This window comes from Seriola aureovittata, chromosome 15 (assembly GCF_021018895.1).
Source record: "Seriola aureovittata isolate HTS-2021-v1 ecotype China chromosome 15, ASM2101889v1, whole genome shotgun sequence".
Lineage (NCBI taxonomy): Eukaryota > Metazoa > Chordata > Actinopteri > Carangiformes > Carangidae > Seriola > Seriola aureovittata.
The window spans coordinates 11,123,013-11,143,112 of record NC_079378.1 but is presented as its reverse complement, the minus strand read 5'-3'; the positions used below and the strand labels follow the sequence as shown (position 1 = coordinate 11,143,112).

At 41.3% G+C, this 20,100-nt stretch overlaps 1 protein-coding gene across 4 annotated transcripts in view; it reads right to left on the bottom strand.

Annotated features, from left to right (window-relative positions):
- Positions 1-1,092: 1,092 nt before the first annotated feature.
- Positions 1,093-20,100, bottom strand: part of sh3pxd2b (SH3 and PX domains 2B) — a 40,046-nt gene continuing 21,038 nt past the window's right edge. The window contains exons 5-15 of one of the 4 annotated variants that reach the window (XM_056397007.1): positions 15,435-15,526; positions 10,782-10,807; positions 10,352-10,387; positions 8,366-8,497; positions 7,874-7,975; positions 6,446-6,529; positions 5,639-5,756; positions 5,273-5,484; positions 4,924-4,970; positions 4,680-4,805; positions 1,093-4,529 (exon numbers count right to left, since the gene is read on the bottom strand). In XM_056397007.1, the coding sequence (XP_056252982.1) occupies positions 2,991-4,529; positions 4,680-4,805; positions 4,924-4,970; positions 5,273-5,484; positions 5,639-5,756; positions 6,446-6,529; positions 7,874-7,975; positions 8,366-8,497; positions 10,352-10,387; positions 10,782-10,807; positions 15,435-15,526 (2,514 nt within the window). In that variant the 3' untranslated portion in view covers positions 1,093-2,990. The remainder of the gene's footprint in view (positions 4,530-4,679; positions 4,806-4,923; positions 4,971-5,272; positions 5,485-5,638; positions 5,757-6,445; positions 6,530-7,873; positions 7,976-8,365; positions 8,498-10,351; positions 10,388-10,781; positions 10,808-15,434; positions 15,527-20,100) is intronic. The other 3 variants (XM_056397010.1, XM_056397009.1, XM_056397011.1) reach the window with 3 other exon arrangements.

The following is a 20,100-nucleotide window of genomic DNA, read 5'->3' as shown; positions in this document are numbered from 1 at the left end:
TGCACTGGCGTCTAGACATGATTTCTTTTCAACTCCAAATTCGAGCGAGCTGAGAACATGTGGAATCTTCAGTCGGTTTAAAGTCGGTCTGTTTGTGGTACCTGCAAGATTTGGACAAAAGAGGCAGATGCTCCAGTTTGGTTAATCTGAAAGTAAAACACTACATTGACAGGAAAAGTGGAACCTTGAAGGAAAAGGTAAGAGGACCTATAAATCACCTGTTAACAGTAGTTTCATCCAGTACTTCCACTAACCTTTATATATCTAATCTTGTGCTTTGTTCTCATGATGCAGTGTAGCAGAGGTTACCGGCTCCTTTAACACCTGCAGCAACACAGTGTGAGAAAAAATACTGTGAACACCACACGGTTTGGAGGAGAACTGTGAAGACACTGTGCACCAAGGCTGGAGCTGTGCTGACAGAGGTGGGTCAGTACAACAGTTAATCCTTTTTTTTCTTTTTTTTTGCCACTTGGAGAAAATTCAGACAACGCTGAGGTGTTAGGAAACAGCTGCCTATTTACACATCCTTAAGACATTAGCATTCATTTGGAGTCATTTTTCTATCAGCAAATGTAAGCACAATTTTCACAATTATAGCTCTTCTGGTCTTTTGAGTCAAATAATATGTCTCTTTAACTTACTGCTAAATCGTCTATGGATGCTCCATGGCTAGCTGCTAACTTTTGTTTTGCCGTTTGGTGCCGGGCAGGTTGCGTACAGTGAGTTTATCTGAGCTTTTGTTTGCTGCAGCTGGAAACGATGGTCGATGAGAGTGGTGAGACTCTTCAACTTTAAAAATGACGGGCTGTAAAACCAAAACACTGGACAAAAAGTGGCTAAACCTGGCTTTGAGTTCTATGGGGAGTAATTTGATTCATAGTTAAAGGTGACCTGTGGAGTTTTCCTGTTGACAAATTATACAAATAAGTTATATTTACCTTTTTGCTGTTTCTCACCAAATGCTGTGTGTGTCCTTGGTCTAATAAAACAAGTAAACATGTATTTCCATTATCATGAAACATCTGTAAAAACAAACATTTTTCTCAGGATTTTTGAAATGCCATTTGAGACACAGTGTGACAGCTGAACTGAAAAATCAGAAACCTTTATTGACTTAAGTAAAAGGAGACTCAATGTAATGAAAAATACATAGCAAAAAAAAAAAAAGTAAATAAGATTACAATACTGAAATGATGACACCATCAACCCACACGTTTGCTTTGCACTGTACTGTACCTTCATGTCCTCTGTCTACATAAATTACACCTGAACAATACAATTTTAAATGTATTCAAATTGGATCTTTTTTTTTTCCTAGTTGGTAACATACTTTCATCATTTCTGTGTAAAACATGGGTGGCAGGTGGTGTAACATTAAAGCGACTAGAAGCGGAACACAATCTGTGTTACAGCTTGTAGCCTTGTCTGATTATGTCCAGAACCATGAACACACATTTTTGAGTTTCCAATTTTGCTTGCCAATTTTGAAAATCTAACACTTTTTCTTTTATTCTGGACCACCTGATGTGAAATGATCAGCCCCTGGTTTCCACGTACTTTTCAGAAATCCCATAAATCAACCAATCAAATTCCCTCTTGGCTCTTTCTTCTTCTCCTCCCTCCATCAGTACAGAGTCAAAGACCTAACAGATGGACCACCACAGAAAAGTGATAACAGTTCAGATATGATTCTCATTACTGTACAATAAAAAATAATTTGCTATACTGACCATGCTTGAGACCAGTCAAGCATTAATGTAAAACATTATTTTTATACAATGGTCATACTTTGCTGTTGTTTGAGCACCAAACGTCAGACTGTACACTTAAAATACTGTAAATCATTGCACAAATCACTGTAGATCTCCAATTTCTTACGCCTGGTCAAACATCTGTTACAGGTATGCAGATGTGCTCAGCAAGTCACACTTCACAATTCTTATTTTTGGGTGCGAGAGAACACGATAATGTTTAAAATACATTAGACAGAGCTTCTTTTCACCTTCTCGGTTTTGATTTTTATCCTAGCCTTGTCTTTACATCAGTGGATATTTTGTTACAGTGAGTATAAAAAAAAAATAAAAAATATGGCTAATACAATGGCAAGTAAAATTTTGAAATGAAATGCACTGTGGCATTCTTCCCCCTTCCTTAAGCATGTGCAAACCTCAAACCTAAACCTCATCTGATATGACTGAAAAAGTGCACATCTGTTACAAGTCACTGCAACATTAATTATGCAGTCAAAGAAAGAGAAGCATTGCAATAGCACTAAAAACAAATACGCATTTATTTTTTTTAGTATAACAAACAGCACTTCTACTTGGCAACAACATTTTGTTTAGTAATAGCTAATAGCACTTGAAAGCCCACATGTAGTCATTGAACTCCCCTAATGAGTTCATGTGCAGTCTTTTGTCTAAAGGATTTAGGAGTACTTGTCTACTGCTGGAGAAAGACTGGCTGGATTTGATTATCTAGTGCTTTCTCCTGTGATGTAGATTTTTGATTTAAGATTCCAGCAAGGACTACGTCTACAGTTGCATACAGTTTATTAAGCACTGAAGCACTCTGCATATAATATTGAGGCACCATATCATAGAAGGCATGGGTGTAGATACATTAATCGCTGTTATAACGCCTAGCCTTTGTAATGGCAGGACTGGCACAGGCTGCAACTAGCATATGACAAAGAAAGCAAATAACATTACCTAATATTTAATGTAATTTTTAGATTAAAAAAACAAAAACTAAAAACAAGTAAACATCACAAGACCCATAAGGGCATGTGTTATTGCTGGTTCAGTTTAGGTAGAACATCCTTATCAAAATTAAACATAACACGTGTCAATTAAAAAAAAAAGAAGGTACCTATAAATAAAATAAAAAAAAATGCTAATAAGCTACAAAGTAGTGATAATTTGTTCATTTAAATCCTTAGTTTATTTACTTATTCATATGGCGATGGTTTTGAGAGCTCATTCACACTAAGGTTTCTTGCTCAGGTAATTCGAGGGGATCCAGCCCTCGACTTCTTCTCCTACATTTTTACAGAACCACCAGCCACTGCTGTTTTTTTCCAGCACCTCAAACACTGTACCCACCTTGAAGCCGGATGTTTGTTCATCCCCTTCAAAGTCTGCCACAGCTAGATACAGCTCATCCTTACTTGGCTCCTTGAGTAAAGGTGGAAGCTTGTCCTTGGGCGGGCCTGGCTTCTCGCTCTTCAGCTGGGGCTTGGGAGGAATTGGGACTTTATTAAACTTGGACTCTTCTTTCTCTTTGTTTGGAGGTGCTGGAACAAACCCTTTGGGTTTAGGGGGAGGGGGTCTGCTGAGTTGGGGTGGTCCGGCCTTGAGAAAGTCCTGGGCTTCTTTTAGAGCAGATGGAGGTTTGAGCTCAGTTGGACTGGACGGGTCGGTCTTCTTTGGAGGAGGTGGTCTTCTTGGAGCCATGGTGGGGGGTCTCTGAGGGGGCTCCTTGTGGGGAGGCACTGCTGGTTTTGTGTGCGGGGGTGATGAGCTCTCCTGGCTATGACCATTAATGTGTTTTGGGGGGATTTTTGGCTCATCACAGTACTTACCATTGTTGAGAGTAGGGATGTGGATGGGGGGAGAGCAAGGGGGTGAACTGGGACGGGAACTATTTGCTGCCGCTGAGGTGTCATTCTGATGGTTCACCTCAGCTGACGCAGACCCGGGATCTGCAGGTTTTGATGGCCTCAGCTTGCTTCTCAGGTTGGTGATGTCCAGTTTGTTCTCTGCTGGGGGGTCTGGCTTGGCAGCTGGAACAGGTTTAGGTCGGACCACTGGCTTGGCCTTCATAAACACTGATGGGCCAGGTGCCTCTGGTTTCTCCTCCTGCACTTCTGATTTGGGTTTTGGTGGCTGTTTAGGAACAGGTTTCAGATTAAACTTCTTCACCTCTTTGGCGGAGATCTTGTGACCGCATTCAAGACCCATCTCATTCCGAAGGTGAAGAGCTTTGCTCTTATCTTCTTTCTTGGTCTCTGCTGGTTTGTCCGGTTTGAATGGGGGTGCCTTGGGTGTAACCATTGGCATGATGACTCCAGGAGCTGGTGGTTTTGGGGGCAAAGGCTTGGAATGATCAGGTCTTGGTTTCTCTGTTACCTCCAATTCAAAACTCTTATTGATAGACTCCCTGCGAGGTGGCAGAGCTGGTTTCTCCTCGACCGGAGGGGCAGCTGGGGCTGGAGGCAAAGGCCCGGAGAAGGGAGGGGCCACCTTGGTGGCACTGGACTTCCAGTCTCTAAGCTTAGGCCGGGCACAGGACTCGCTGCCTGGCTCATCTGGTAAAGGCTTGGACCAACTGTCATCTGTGCCTGCAGCATTTGAAGAACCATCTTCCAGCCTCAGCTTCTCCATCTCATTGGGCAGAGGGGCAAGGAAATTAGGTCGCACGGCATTACTGGTCTTCTTGTACTTGTCGATAAAGGTGGCAGGGGCCCAGCCCTCTTTCTCATCTATCTGGATGTACCACCAACCACTTGCATTCTTCTCAATCACCTGACAGGGCAAAAAGAAAGTATAAAGTCAAGATCACGAAAATAAATGAATAGATTAAATTTAACACTTAACCAAAAAACCAAATGATTTCAATATAAAATAGTTTTTAATACTTCATTTTAATGTGATCTTAGGGAGTGCCTGACCCACCTCGACTTTAACTCCAGCCTGGAAGCTAATACCATCAGGGATAGTGGTCTGGAAATCTGCAATGGTGTAGAACTCTTCCTCAACCTGAGGAGGAATGGGTGGCTTGGGCAGGTTTGCACCACGGGGCTGTGCGATATATGAGAGAGAGATGCGTAAAAGGTTAAGTTGAGGAAAAAGATAAAAAAAATAATAAACTGAGAGCTGTCTTCTAATACAACAGAATCCTTGCTGTGTCAAATCTTACAATGGTAAGGTCTCTGCGTGGAGGAGGTCTGTGTCTTGCTCCCACTTCTGCGGAGGGAAAAGACATGTCATCGATCATTTTGCTGAGGTGTACATTCGCAAAGCAGCGGTGCACAAGCCCGTCTGTGCACTATGAAATCACACATTTTGCACGTAGGCTGGACAATAAGACTAACCTAAAGCAAATCACCTCGGCAAATGGTGTACACTTGATCGCTTAACGTGCAATACATTTTGTATACTTTCTAATGTTTTTATATCTCCGTGCATTATTGATTTCTACACTCAGATATAGACAGAAACCTTTTTTCGCAGAATCACAAGCTGCCCCCGTCGTTACATTCACTTACTACTTTTGCTGTCGGAGAAAAGTGACAGCCTGTTTTCTTTCTGGCTGTTGTCCTTGTTCTCCTTGGCTGCATTGTTTTGCTGGTTCTGTTTGGAAAACCCGTCGAGGTCGTTTGTACTGGCATGAGCAGCAGAGCCTGCTGACTGCTTCTGGCTCTGAATGTCCGTCTTCTTCAGGTAGGAGGCTGGGGCCCAGCCCTCACGGCCCTGGTACCTGAGTGGATGAGAGAGAAATTACCTCTTTAGTTCATACAGCTTTTTATATTTATGATATTAACTTCTTTTTTTTTTTTTTTTTTTTAAGAGGAGCATCCCCAAAATATTTAACAGGGATATCTCGGCAAGTGAATGTCACTGATTTGAATCACCTGATTTTCCACCAGCCCTCCAGATTCTTCTGAATCACCTCGACAACCATGCCTCTCTCCAGGTCGATCTCATCCTGGTCCCTGGCCGAGTATGGGTAAATCACTGAATACTTCTCTTCTAGAGTCAGGAAAAAGACAGTATTGTAAACTTTAAGAACATAATGTCTGTTTTGAAGATTATTGTGTACAGATTGACAAATACGGGGAGCACAAATAAATGCTGACATAGGGTAAAAGCTTGGGAGAAAGAAGCGCCCAGTTCAAAAATACTTAGTCCAACACAACCGTCTCCGTGTGTGTCTTAGGATGAGATACTGTAGTTGCTACAGAAGTACATTGGCTTTACTTTAACCGGTTCAATGAGGCAAGGCTTGAGCAGCATCTTGTGGAGTGAGAAGATGTAAGATAGACACTTGTGCAACACACAAAAACACACATACATCCTCCACAAATACTGACCACGAACAGGACAAACTTGTTACCGTACTACAAATGCAGTAATTACTACATTTTCTATTATTATTTCTATCACAGAGATGTAAATCTACTGCGCTGGTCTATCAAGTATTTATTAATTCTGGTTAATTGAAATGATACACATTGATATGATACACACACAAATACACAATCCACTGTGCATGCAAGGATTTAATTTACATGCTTGGGTCTCTCATGCAGCATACATATCATGCATACACATAAACAACCATGCACACAGTTGCGTATGCGTGTGCACACATACACACGCACACACACACACACACACACATTTTAGAATAAGGGGGAAAAGAAAGGCGTGCGCTCCACCTTGCCCAAAGCCTGTGCTGAATAGATCCCCTAAAGTTCTGCGACGACCCACGTGCCTTGGCAGTGACCAGAATCTCCGAGGCACTGATCCCAGTACAGTAAGTGGGGCAAAATAGGAAGTGAACATTACATATGTCATTCTGGTGATCTTTCCATCCCAAATTAAAGCATTTTCAGTATTAGTGGACCTAGAGGAAATCAAAAGTTGTACTCCAAGCAGAGGGATTATTGGTCTGTAAATGGGGTACAACTTGTGGATGAATAATCCATCCGTTTGTGGAACATCTTTTTTTTAATCATTGTGTTGTTATAGGTTCCATTGGATCCCCTTTCCAGTCTGTTTTGTCCTTAGCAATATGTTGGTGACACTGCTGTACTATACTGCTGCCACAGAAGGTAGGTAGGTAATAGTCGCTCATAGACCGCATAGTTCATGACAAAGATATGTAGGTGATTTTGGCCTTGAGCATCGTCTTGAGACTATTAAATTAAATCGAACTCATTACAGGGAAACTTGCAGAACTGATGCTGACCATCATTGGGGCAATATTGACTGTACTTTATTATGTACTTGCTGAACTGGTAATTTACTCCCCTCTGTTTTTTGTATTGTACTTCTAGACATCTGTGGTAATGCCGGTGAATGTGGATGTTAGATGTTAGATTAGTGATTCTCTAATTTCAGGGCTCTGAAGGAGTGACCTTCCCAACGACCACAGGGCAGCCAGCTCTGTGTCCACTCTTAAACCACATACTTCTCAGGCTTTCCAAGACTTTGAAATATGGTCTGTAATTTTGCACTTTTGGCTCGGTACACGTCTTTGCTTGGTATGGCTCCTACCATGTGCTGCACAGTATCATTCTTTTAACATCTACATCATGCTTTTTTTTTTTAATGGAACTTACCCAGATACTATGGATGGCATTTTCTTTTTCTATTTGTTCCTGTTTTTTATTCAAGCTTCACCTTTATTTTAATTTATTTTTTATATATATATACGTTAAATATATTTGTATTAATGAGGGCTTTATAATCCGGGTATTTAAAAATATTAGGACTGCTGTGTTTAAGAGAAGAACATGACACGCTTATTGACCACTGAACCTTGAATACTTCCATTTATATCTAGCGTCTGGTGTGTGTTAATAGGAGTCGAATAGTGTCTGTCAAATAGTGGCACTACACGTGATGCGTATTGTGCTTTAGAGGGCAACAGGAAGACAGCAGCACTTTGGTAAAATATGCCAAATATTTCCCAGAAGTGCACACAAGTACAGTTTAACTCCTACTTGCAGTCACATTATACCAAAAGGAAGAAATAACTTGCATGTACAGTTGTATTTGAGACTGAATGCTAAATGGGCCTCTTTACATACTTCACAATATTGAGAGTAAACAATAGCCCCCGGCTGGAAAGCTTTACGTACCTTCTTCCCCTGGAAGACTGAAGTCATCAGGGTCATCCTGTGCCTCGAGGCATGTGGCAGGAACCCAGCCCTGGGCATCCTCCGAGCTCACAAACCACCACCCTGAATGAACAGGATAGAAAAAGTGAACACGAGTGCTCATTTCATTCAAGGGTTTCATGGTAATTCGCTGCTGTGAATACATGACAAATAAGTGCGGCCCTTGCATTGAATATTTAATTTAATATATAAATGAAACAGTGAAATAATATATATCAAATACTTGTTGCACACAGTCACACCTGAGGGCATTTGCCAGCATGCCTCATCTACTATTTATTACTGGAAAAACTCCACAAGCATTAGGTTTAGCCTTGTATTCAAAGGCACCACAGCTGTCAACTAAAGCCCCTGATGTTTCCACCATCTATTTAAACCAACCTCCTTTGCACAAACTTAAAAAAAAAAAATAATAATAATGACAGACTATACTGGATGCTTTATAGAACTTACCAGACTCATTTTTCTCAATGACCTCCACCACCTGGCCCACATGCAGGCTGATCTCAGAGCTCTCCTGCTTTTCATAGTCTGTTACCGCCACGTACTGGTCGAGGAGGAGGGGGTCCGCTGAAGTGGAATCTCCTGTAAATGGGGAAAAGAGGCTCATTTAGCTCCTTTCTGTTCCTGCTCCTTTCTTAGACAAGCTACGGATGGAATCTCAATAATGTAAAAAAAAAAAAAAGCCTCCTCTCATTACCTGTTATTCACTGGGGATCTTTAGTAATGTTTGGTAATGTGATATTAAAAGCTGATGTCCATGAACTTGGAATCATAAGATTACATTTGTGTGGCTTTGAGAGTGTTTTTTTTTTTTTTTTTTATTCTCCTCTAATTGAGCGAATGTAATTTGACCTTTTTAAAATGTCAGATTTCACACACACTCCAAAGAACTTAACCGGAAATCCAGTTTAAGCATGCTCTTTACAAAACATCTGCGAAGCTACAATAAGTTTTTGATGAAATGCCGAGAATAATTCCAAGGTATGGAAATTTGGTTTTAAGTGAGAGGAGGCTTATCTGCAGTATGGAGATTCACCCCCGACATGAAGCAGAGGAGGTAGCGGATTGTGATTGGGGAGACGGTGTGAGGGGAAACAAAGAGCTGACAGAGGGGTAAGTTAAAAAAATAACAAAAAAAAATAAAAAGGAAATGTGGGGAGAATGGGAGTGAATGAGGAAGTTAAAAAGTGTCAAGGGTTAAGACAATCATAAACACGCCTGTGATTTCCACAGAGACACAAACCAGCACCACCAAGACCCACCACCAATGTTAGCACCAAGCCAGCCTGTGAAAAATCTACTTTTAACATACGAGGGCTCACAGTACAACCACGGCTGTAACTGAACAAAGTACCTTTTGGCAGGACATTAACATCACCCACCACAGCAGTGCAGATCACTGAAGGTGCTGATGGGACACATTTTTCAACAAACATGTCCGTGACTCACAGGCAGACAGAAAACAGGTCTGAGCAGATGAGAAAAATCTGAGAAAGCACAGATGTGCTTAATTCTAACTGATCTAAAAACAGCTTAAAAGTACCACAGCCTGTCTTTCCACAAACAACCTTCAGTGAGCTGCAGCAAAATGGGCAAATGGCTTTAATAAAAACAAGTTATCCGCAATAGATTCTCAATTCTGTCAATAAGAAATTTGAATAGTAGTTGTGCAAACTCATGCAAAGGCAGAACTAAGGTAAACTAATATAATGATATATCTGGTTGAGTTTAATTCAAAGAAAAGAACCAGTTAGCCAACTTAAATACAAAGAATTTGGGAAGATGGATTAACAAAACCTTTATTAATTCATCTCAAAGACATAAGATAACTTAGTTTAGCTTTTACATAATGAGTTTGTAATGTTCAATTTCCAATTTTCCGAAATAGGAAATTCTGATTTCCTAGTCCTTTTCAATTTTCATGATATTTTGCACACACATGAATTGAAATGGCTCTTTGATTTCAAGCATTTCCATTGAACTCAACCAGTTACCTCTTAATTCTTAAGATTCCATACTGAAGAATTATTTGCATGACTTCAATCTACATGATTTTGCCTGATGCTGAAAACATAACCGAGCTAGAATACGAGGTCCTATTGCATCCACAGTCTAGAGAGAATCCCTCTGATGTAGGTGCAAGGTAAAAATCCTGCCATTATCTCCAGTCTTTTCTACTCTATCTCAACATGACATACTTAAATACACCCCCCCCCCCCCAAAAAAAAAAAAAAAAAAAAAAAAAGAAAAGCCACACAGGGTCTTCGGTTCATCAGTTACACTATGATTAATTTATAGAACCAAATGCAAGCCCCAAGCCTTCAACAGAGCCACGTCCCACCTGCCCAGGCCAGGGAATGAGAGGGGGGGACAGCCCACTAGCAACCCGCTGGGTCACACACACAGCACGACCAACCATGACAGCGTGTTTACTACCTCGCTTTAGGAAAGTGGTCGCTCTCTCCACAAGCCCTGATGGAAAGGAAAATGAATGGAGAAGAAAACTGAAAAAAATTACATGGATGCAACTTAAATAAAAGAATATTAGATGAGTGAAGAGGATAGAGAAGATATATAAAAAAAAGTATATATAATCAACTCCAGATTAACATTAAAATTGTTCTGGTGGAATCATTGTTTTTTTTTTGTGTAAAACTCAATGACCACTAGATGGAGATGATGTTATATACTACAGATAATTTGCAGAGGACTTGTATTCATAAGGAAAAAGAACCTGATATATATATATATATATTTCTGCACTATTTTCTTTCGTTTTTTTTTCCCAAGGATAAAATGACACATAGTCAAGGCCAGCTCAACCCCATTTTCATTTTAAAATGCACAAATAAAGCTGCCGTCTTACCTGATTTCTTCTTTCCCATGGGTTCCCTGGTAATGAGAGGAAATCATCACATTACTACTGGAGCTAAGGAGATGTTCCTAGCCAACAAATACTATTTTACATTTTTTGGAATAATTCACGAAAACTTGTAGATGTCAGAAAAATATCTTAAAATTTGAAAAAAACAAAAAACAACAACATAGGACGACGGCCTGAATTCAGACTCATTAATGTCACTGATGAGTTATCAGTCAGTCTTTATTCTGCAGGAGTGACCCTGGTACAGAAATGAAGAGTTTATTCGCGTGTTCCAATACGATGTTTGGCTCTTGTACTTCTTCATTCACTTCATTATACTGCTGCTGCTGTTACTAGCATCCCTGTCACTGTTGCTGTTTTCATTTAACTACAGTCTGGCACTAATGACGCTCTTTAAACAAACTCTGAATTGATGAGTTTTAATCGGTTTTTGAATTGTTTCATATGATTATTTATTTATTTATTTTTGTAATTTTTTCATGGTGTAACAATACAACAGAGGAGTGATGCCCTCCAGCAAAGAATTAACATGAACTGCTAATATTATAATTTTTCTGTTTAGATCTGTTTATATGCGGCATCTGATAAATACGAGGAGAGAATCTGTCTCTCTGCCTCGTCTCTCTCTGATGTACGGCAGTGTGAGTAAGGATCTTCTGATGGTAAATTCAATACAGCATCTGCTGTGTCTGGTTTAGACATTAGCCAGATAAATAGACCATCACTCCACAGAAGCAGTCAGGAGCTGATTCAATGTCCAGATTCCCCCGAAAAGTCAATGGTGGCTAATGCTCAGTATTTTACTCCCTCACTCGCTCTGTCTCAGCCTCTTTGTTATCTAAATATTGCTCCCTTACTTTATGGCCTTCCATCGCCTTCTCTTTTTCCATCTCACATCTTCCATGTCTACTCCACTCGCTCCTTCATCTCCCTTAATCATTTTCCTTGGCAGCTGCTCCTTGTTCGCTTCCCTGCATCAACATGAGCGCTCTCAGCCACAAAAAGCACTGTTCAATCGACACAACTGTTAATTGCAGGGGCTTGGGTCTCAATAAATCTTTACCCATAAGCGTGCCCATTAACGTACTATAAAAAGAAATCCCTGCCTGGGCCAACCAAAGCAATACCAATGATTTGGATTATTAAAGGAGAGCAGTGTGTGTGTGTGTGTGTGTGTGTGTGTGTGTGTGTGTGTGTGTGTGTGTGTGTGTGTGTGTGTGGTGTGTGTGTGTGTGTGTGTGTTGTGTGTGTGTGTGTGTGTGTGTGTGTGTGTGTGTGTGTGTGTGTGTGTGTGTGTGTGTGTGTATTTGCTCTTTTTGAACCGAGGTGAAACCACGGTCAAGATACGCACCGGACATAACCACTAACTGACCCATAGCCTAATATGATTATTTGAACTGCTTTACAGTATCAAATCAAATGAATCCTCCCACTCCCTGTTTTCATTTTATTCTAAGTCTCGTTACAAAACCATTAGGGCAAAACTTCAATTTCAACTTTCATGGGAAATTTCATATCGGGCTGAGAAGGTTGAGTCACATGCAGGGCACTGAGATGATGAATGGGAGAACAAACTATAACTACATAGTCATGAGAACACACTTTGCAGGTTTGCCGTTACAGAACAGACACAAATAAGGTGACATCTATCAAAGCCTCTTCTCCAGGGACGGTATATGCGTTAGGTTTCTACACCCTGAGCACAACCGTAGAGTTAAACAGCCTTTCACCTCCTTCTGTCTGTTGTATTTTAAGCTCCTCTTCATTTTTTCCATCCAGCTCTATTTCAATCTTGGCCCACCATCCGATTCTATTTTCTTCCCCTACGATCGCCCCCACTTTCCCCGTTTGCTTTCGCTTAACCATCCTTGGTGCAGCGCTTCCTCTTTTCTACAGACACTTCCCACACTAGCTCGTCTTTTCTAGTTCGGACCCACTACTTCCTCTTTGCATTTACACCCCCCCCCGACTCCACCTCCTCCTCCTCCTCTAACTTTGCGGCTCTTAAGTAGAAAGTCCAAGATGTCCCTCTCAGTGGAATAGATTTATAGGCCGTGATAAATCTTCTCCCACAGTGGCTGCTGTGTCTGTACACCAGCCCTGTTGTCAGTCAGCCAAACAACAGGCTGCACTAGCAGAAAGCAGTAATCCAATTTCAATAAAAGACAAACCAAGGTCTTTCCTATATTCATCCGCCTCAAGTAAATGCCCTCTCTCTTTCCTGCTTCTCCCAACACATGCTTGGGGTTTTGTATGAGGAGTACGGAGGTATGTGTCCTTGGCAACCTCACTGTGGGAGGACAGCAAGACAAAGTGTGTGTGTGTGTGTGTGAGACAGAGAGAGGAGACAGATAGAGAGAGAGGTCGAGCTGTCAGGAACTATACATACAGAGAAACAGTTGATTCTTTCAGACATAATATCCACTTACTATCAGACAATACCCACTGCCATTTCAGAGAGCTGTCTGATTACCATATAACTGATAGACAGCCACTACAGAGTGGAAAGCTTCCCAACGTCAAAGAGGACACAGGAAATATGAACTATTCTTGAGCAAGTAGCATTTTGTCCTGTGAGTTGCTTGTTATGTAATTCCAGTGGTACAAGGTAGAATGGCAGTTAAGTATAGTACTTGAGTAAATTTACTTCCCACCGCTGTATAATGCAATAATTAAACATTTAGTCTAGTCTTCAATGGGTAGTTTAACATCAGAAATAGGAGCGGTATAATGTTGCGCACCTACAGATAATAACATAAGAAGCTTTTTTCATATTGATCACGCACAGATATTAAGGGGCTTGTTACGGGAGAGTTGCAGAGGGTTATGTTTGTCACATTAGTAAAAAATCTCGGGAAGGAGAGAAGCGCCTCTGCTGACTGACACATTCCCAACAGTATGATTCTCTTATCACAGGCCCAGGTAGACTACGTGACGGCAACACACAGCACACTTCAATGTGACATTTAATCCATTCGCGTTCTAGATGACGATATGGCAGACTGGCGCAGGCACTCATCTCATTCCCCATAACAGCCATGTGTCCTGTTCAATGCCCTTGAGCAAGAAGGATATGAATTGCAAGCACGATGTGAATGTTGTGCAGCTTTAATGAGATGTGTTAATAATTACATTACATAATGTTATTTGTTGAACTTTACGAAAGGAAAAAAAAAAAAAATTCAAAATAAAAATTATAGCTACAGTATATTGCATTTTAAATTGTTGCTGTGGTAGCAGTGCGCAGTGAATGAAGGGCTGAATGAATGCAGACTGCACAGACAGTCACAGCGATTGCCTCTTTTTTTTTTTTTTTTTTTTTTTTAAACCAACCAACCTACATTTTCCGATTTCAGTTGCTCAACAGTTTTAATGAGTTTAAATGGCAAGATGACAACACACTTGAGACATGCCAGAGAAATTCCCTCGCTTAGGGGCTTTACAGAAACTGGGTGTTACTGTAGTCCTGATGGAGACTAATGTTGCACAATGCAAACAAAATAAAGTGGAAAGTGATGCAATAGTTCAAGGAATATCTCTGACTTTGTAGTACAAAATGATGAAGTACCCATTTTTCCAATAGAAACTGGCAAAAGAGCGCACAGTTATGTTATATTATTCATATTATTAGTGCAGTCTATAGGTCTATAGGGGAAGGATTAGGTCATGGTGATACACTTTCATTCATGTGACTCTCTCTTCTTCAGACGCTACCTTACTGCTTTCCCAACATGCACTCCTGCCATATATAACAGGACCTGTCAACTAATTTCCCTGCCGACGGAGGAAACTCCTCAACGCCCGGTGTCACACATCGGTACGTGATGACAGAGAAGTTAAAGCGAATGCCTCAGCTGACAGCTGTTGGTGTTAAAAAAGAAAAAAGAAAAACATCTCAAGGGTTAAATGTTAGCCACGGGTTATGGTCTCTATGAAACCAGCCAGCCGTAACCTCCACCGCCCTGAAGGTGCTGCTAACTTCTAATAACAACACATTCGCAACTACGGCCTGTGTGCGAAGTTACGTGTGTATAAACACACGTAACTTCGTGTGTGTGTGTGTGTGTGTGTGTGTGTTTGAGGCTGGCATTGATTGCCCACTGATGTCTTATGTTTTAGCACATAGTTAACTGTCAGCACTGGATATGACGCTAATGTGTTGAGTGAGATTTACAAGAGACAACAGAGCGGGTCTGCACACCTTGGGAGCAGGCGTGCAGTCTCAGCTGTCTGGAGCCTGGTGGCTGAACTGAGCTGCAGCTACATGCTTATATGCTAACTCAGCATTTAAAAAAAAAAAATAAGAAGAAAAAGGACCCATTAAGTGTGTTTATGCTTGAAAAAACCCAACAGGAAGTGGTGCAACAGTATGAAACCATATCCATTAGAGGATGTAATGAATGCTCATTACCAGCAGACTGGGGGTAAATGCTGACGGGATGTGACATGACATCAGTCACGGAAACAATGATGGGCTTTTCCCATAGCATGTGAGCCCTGAGCATTTGTAACAGTTGAGGAGATTTGTGTGTGTGTGAGTGTGTGAGTGTGTGTGTGTGTGTGTGTGTGTGTGTGTGTGTGTGAGTGAGTGAGTGTGTGTGTGAGTGAGTCGGTGTGCCCATGCGTGGTACTTACTCCTTGGGTGGGTTGAGGTCTTCAGGTCTGGTCTCAAAAAATACTCTGACCTCCTCGCACTGGGAGATGTAGACCGGCAGCTGAATGAGGGCCTGCAGACAAAAAGCATAGCAGGAAACTTAGATAATCACACAAACTGGCAATTACAATCACTTCAGTATATACACAAGTCAACCAGAGGTGAAATATAGCGTTCAATGAATGTCTTGCCTCCTACGTACAGTACTTGAGGGCATTTTCAGACTACTCTCCTGTGCCGGGAAGCATATTACAGTACAGAAAAGGCATTGAGCAACTGGTTTATCTAATGTTCATAAATCTGTCGGAGAGTTTCAGTTAACTACAACACAGATTTCACCATGTAACTATTCAATATATTATAAACAGTGGTTGCATTTAAGAAAAAAAAAACTTTTTACAGACTCCAGAACATCAGTATAGGACCCACCTATTTCTGTTTCAACAACTTTTCCCACTATCTGTGTTTTTTTCTTTTAGCACCACTACGTTATACTTTTTTTTTTACATTTTGGAAATGGAATTTCATACATTTTTAAATATCCCATACTGTTTTTGACTGCCATATTCTCATACTTATTACACAAGCTTCAAAAGTTGATAGTATTTTGTGTGTGTGTGTGTGTGTGTATGGATGGCATACCAGCAATACGAGTCTGACTCTTGACATTTTGCACAATTCCAAAATGAAGCTTAAAAACATTTTCTCTGATTAAAGTGACACATTTAGATGATGACTGTGCAGCCTGGGCAGAGGTATGTGTCTACATCTCTCTTGTTTTCTAATATTGTGTCTAGTTTCTTATATTCGTTCTTATTGCCCCCTCTGGTGTATTTTCTAATATGAAGACCTAAATATTAGATGATTTCAGAACGAGACTTTCCCGTTCTCTTTGTGAAATGTTTTTCAATCACACCGGCTGGTTCTGGTCTCTGTCTCCGGTCCTGAGCCGAGTTCATTGATCCGACTCATCTACCTTCCTCCCTCATCTTATGCCTCTGTGGAGGATCACCAGCAGCAGAGAGATGAGCCCTGACAACACAGCTGGAGATGAAAGACAAACAGCCACATCCAGTTTTCTCTTTATTGGTGTGATCTCTCTCTTGCACACACGGCTAGTCATGTTATTGCACATCTTCAAGCCCCCCCTCCTTCCTTTTTTTTTGTTCTTTCCAGAGTCTGTGTTTTATCTGCCTCTCCTAATCTGCCTTTCACTCTCTTTCAACCAAACCTCTTAAGGACGGCAGTGACACAGATAATCACCTTAACAGCTTGATCCCCCAAAACCAGAAGACAGAATAAGTGCCGCCAATGACCCTGTGCTGACTGTCTCTCTTACTGCTAGGGGAGCTAGACCACTCCTTCTCCTCCTTCCATCTGCTGGCAGGCAAAGCTCAGTGCTATCCATCAAGCCTCCTCCGCTGGCCTCTACCTCTGATTTTAATACCCCTAAGTGTTTCAGTTCTGTCCTTTGAGGTAAGCAGAGTCTCTGTCTGTCTCCTTTTTGACACACTGATATAACATCGGGACTGACGGATGTGGAATGGAAGCCAGAGACCCAACCAAGGTGTCCTTGTCCCATGTGCCCACATTTGCTTTGTCATACTTATGACCATAAATTCATGCCAACAACTTGTGCTGGAATAAAGGAGTGGGATTGCTGCCATGTACAAAGTATATCTGGTGTTTTTCCATTAGCTGCAGATTCATAAAGAGTGTGGGTGTGCATGTGTGCCCCCCCCATACGTGTTTGTTGATTCATGGTACATATAATATTGCTCGATGATATAAAAAAAAACCATCTCCTTCTTACAGTAGCTTCCTCCATATCTTGAGACACACAACCTTAGCAGCTGATTTAAGAGTTTTTACTGGTGACCTCCAGAGGACCCCACCCAGCAATGTCTAGTCCAGAATGCTACGCTGTGCCTGGGGTCAGAGAACTGGCTATCCTCTCCTTGGATTTATCCCTCTACTTGTGTCAGCCGGTGGCCCATCCACTCATTACAATTCTCCCCAGGGAGGAGACGGGAGGGAGGCTCAGGGTACATTACAGCAAATGGACTTTATGGGTGTTCTTTACAGCAGGCAGCATTAAGGTAATTGTGTGTGCCTGTGTGTGTTTGTGTGTGTGTGTGGGTGGGTGTGTGTTTTCTCCAAGGAAAAGTAGGTAATGGATATGCATTCCTATAAAAAGGTACAGTGCATTGTGACTGCATCTGTGCACAGTTACTTTTCACATGTGGACACATGCAGCAAATAGGGATCGTCAGTCTCGTCAAGTACCAATAACAAAGGAGGTTGAAGCTGATATATTGCTGTGTCTGTTACTTATGAAACTACTAAAAAAAAAAAATGTGTCCATTTTTGAAAATCAAAAAGGGCTGTTGAAAAAATATTCAGTGTTTGGGATATATTCTGGCCCCTGAAGAAAAGACATTTAGAGGCATTATTTATGCAAAATCTTAATCGGTTTGTAAGTAAAAGCATTATCTTTTCAAATCTTTTGAGTACTGGCTAATGAAGGTCAGATGGAAATTGCTTGATTACTTAGTGGACTTTTTGATGTGATGCATTTCATCAAGCTGTGCGATCTGGCTAGTCACCCTAGCTCAGCAGTCTTACTCTTTGGTTTCTGCAAACAATCCCCGATTTCATGTTTTTTTTGTTTTTTTTTCCCCTCGTTTTTTTTTTCCCTCTTCTTTTTTTTTTTTTCCCTGACTTGAATGAAAACATTAAAGCTTCACAACCAGGGAAATTCCATGAGTCAGGTTAAAGCCTCAGCTGTACAACAGAAGGGCTGACTCAGCTCTTCCCAAAGAAAAACATGGAAGTTTCACCTTGTCAACCTGACTGCGGGAGAGGGTGGATGAAAAGGCCGTTTTTTGTGCTTACAGACAAGTTCGGATTTGTTTTAGCAGTCGGTGCAATACCCAGCATCCCCTGTCAAAGCTGAATCCTGAGATCTGAACCGTATGATGCCATCAAAGAGCTGAATGATGTTTCGAATGATCGTCGGCGTGTCTTGTCACTGGCCGACGAGCTGTGACTTTCCCGCTTGCTTGGATTTAAAAGCAGCGACACAGGACTGTATTCATTTCCAACCCACGTAAATCTCTCGCATACTCTGAGGTGTTCTGTCCTCAAAGAACAACATCACTCAGCCCTAAACCACATTAGAATGACCATTCAAATCCGAATGTAAATGTGTTTTTTTTTTTGTTTTTTTTTTTTACATATACAGTATATATAACTTTTCAGACATTTCAACAATAACAACTTTGAGTATTAGCGACACCACTGATGTAAAACTGGCTCAGCTATTCCCATAAACATCCACACCCATAGACATGAACCAACCCCCCTCAACTCTTATTTTTCACATAAGTGGTTAAAGATGTTGCCTACACCAGCTGTACATTCCTTTAGCCCCCCCCCATCCAATGACACTTGGTGCAGAATCATACATAAAAGCTTTTCTCTTCCCTCTGAGGCCTTGTAAATTATCGTTTGTATTCGGGAAGGGAAGCACCATATCAGGGACTAATTTGTACAGTGATGGTTTCACGATGCTCTATATGGAGATGAAATTATACAGGTGAAAATACAAGAAGGCGTGAGTATGGGCTAAGTCAGAACTAACTTGTAAAAACATCCTCAAATGTTCCCCTCTCAGAAAGAAAGGAGGAGGAGGTGCGGAGGGTTTAGAGGCCCCGAGGTAAGACTGTAGAGTTGAATAAAAACATAGCCTATGGGCTGTGGATGTGCTGACATGGAGCAAGCTCAGCACCAGCAAGCAGTTTGCCTTTGGCATGACTCTCCACTGATAGTAACCACCACAACAGGCGATAACAACAGCTCGTCTTCCTGGGGGTTGGGTTGGGGGGGGTTTCTGAAATACAGACGCACGGCGCTTCACACCTAAATCACGTGACTCTGTGGCCACCATATCCATTTTGTAAATGCCTGACCCTGAAAAGAAATGACTGTGAGATGCATAGCAGGCTCACTCCTTGCTCTTGAATTTATTTCACGGGCACATAACTTTGTTTTCTTGCTAAGAAGCTCAACATCAGTCATGATGTATTCATTTAGGTTGCTGGGGTAACATTTCCGTCAAATTGTAGCGATTATTTTCTAGCTATTGGCAGTTTTATGGTCACAGCTCTGCTACAGTGGAGCCTGAGTCCATACAGTTGCACCCCCCCCCCCTTTCTCAAGACCAAGTGATTTATCTCTTTGGTTATAAAGCCATGTAATGGGCTGGATAATGCACAGCTTTTACATTATCTTTTTTTTTTTTCTTCTTTCTTTTTAACTGAACTGTGGGGAATTCAAACAGGAACACACACCACCAACACATTACACCATTCTGTCCATTCTGTCTTTCTTCTGTCACTAGCAGCAACTTAACAGCATAAACATACATTCATAAAATCTCTTGTCCAGTGGGATCGTGATGGGTTACCGAACATCTGCGTGTTACAATGAGATCATCTTCTCGTTTAGCTACGCAGCAACACTTTTTTTTTTTGTTTTTTGTTGTTTTTTGCTTATACACTGTTGATCCCTGGAGAGAAATTCTCCTTTAGTTTGTCTGCTTATGCAGGGAGGTCAGAGTCGGCAACAAAACACCTGGGGAGCTTT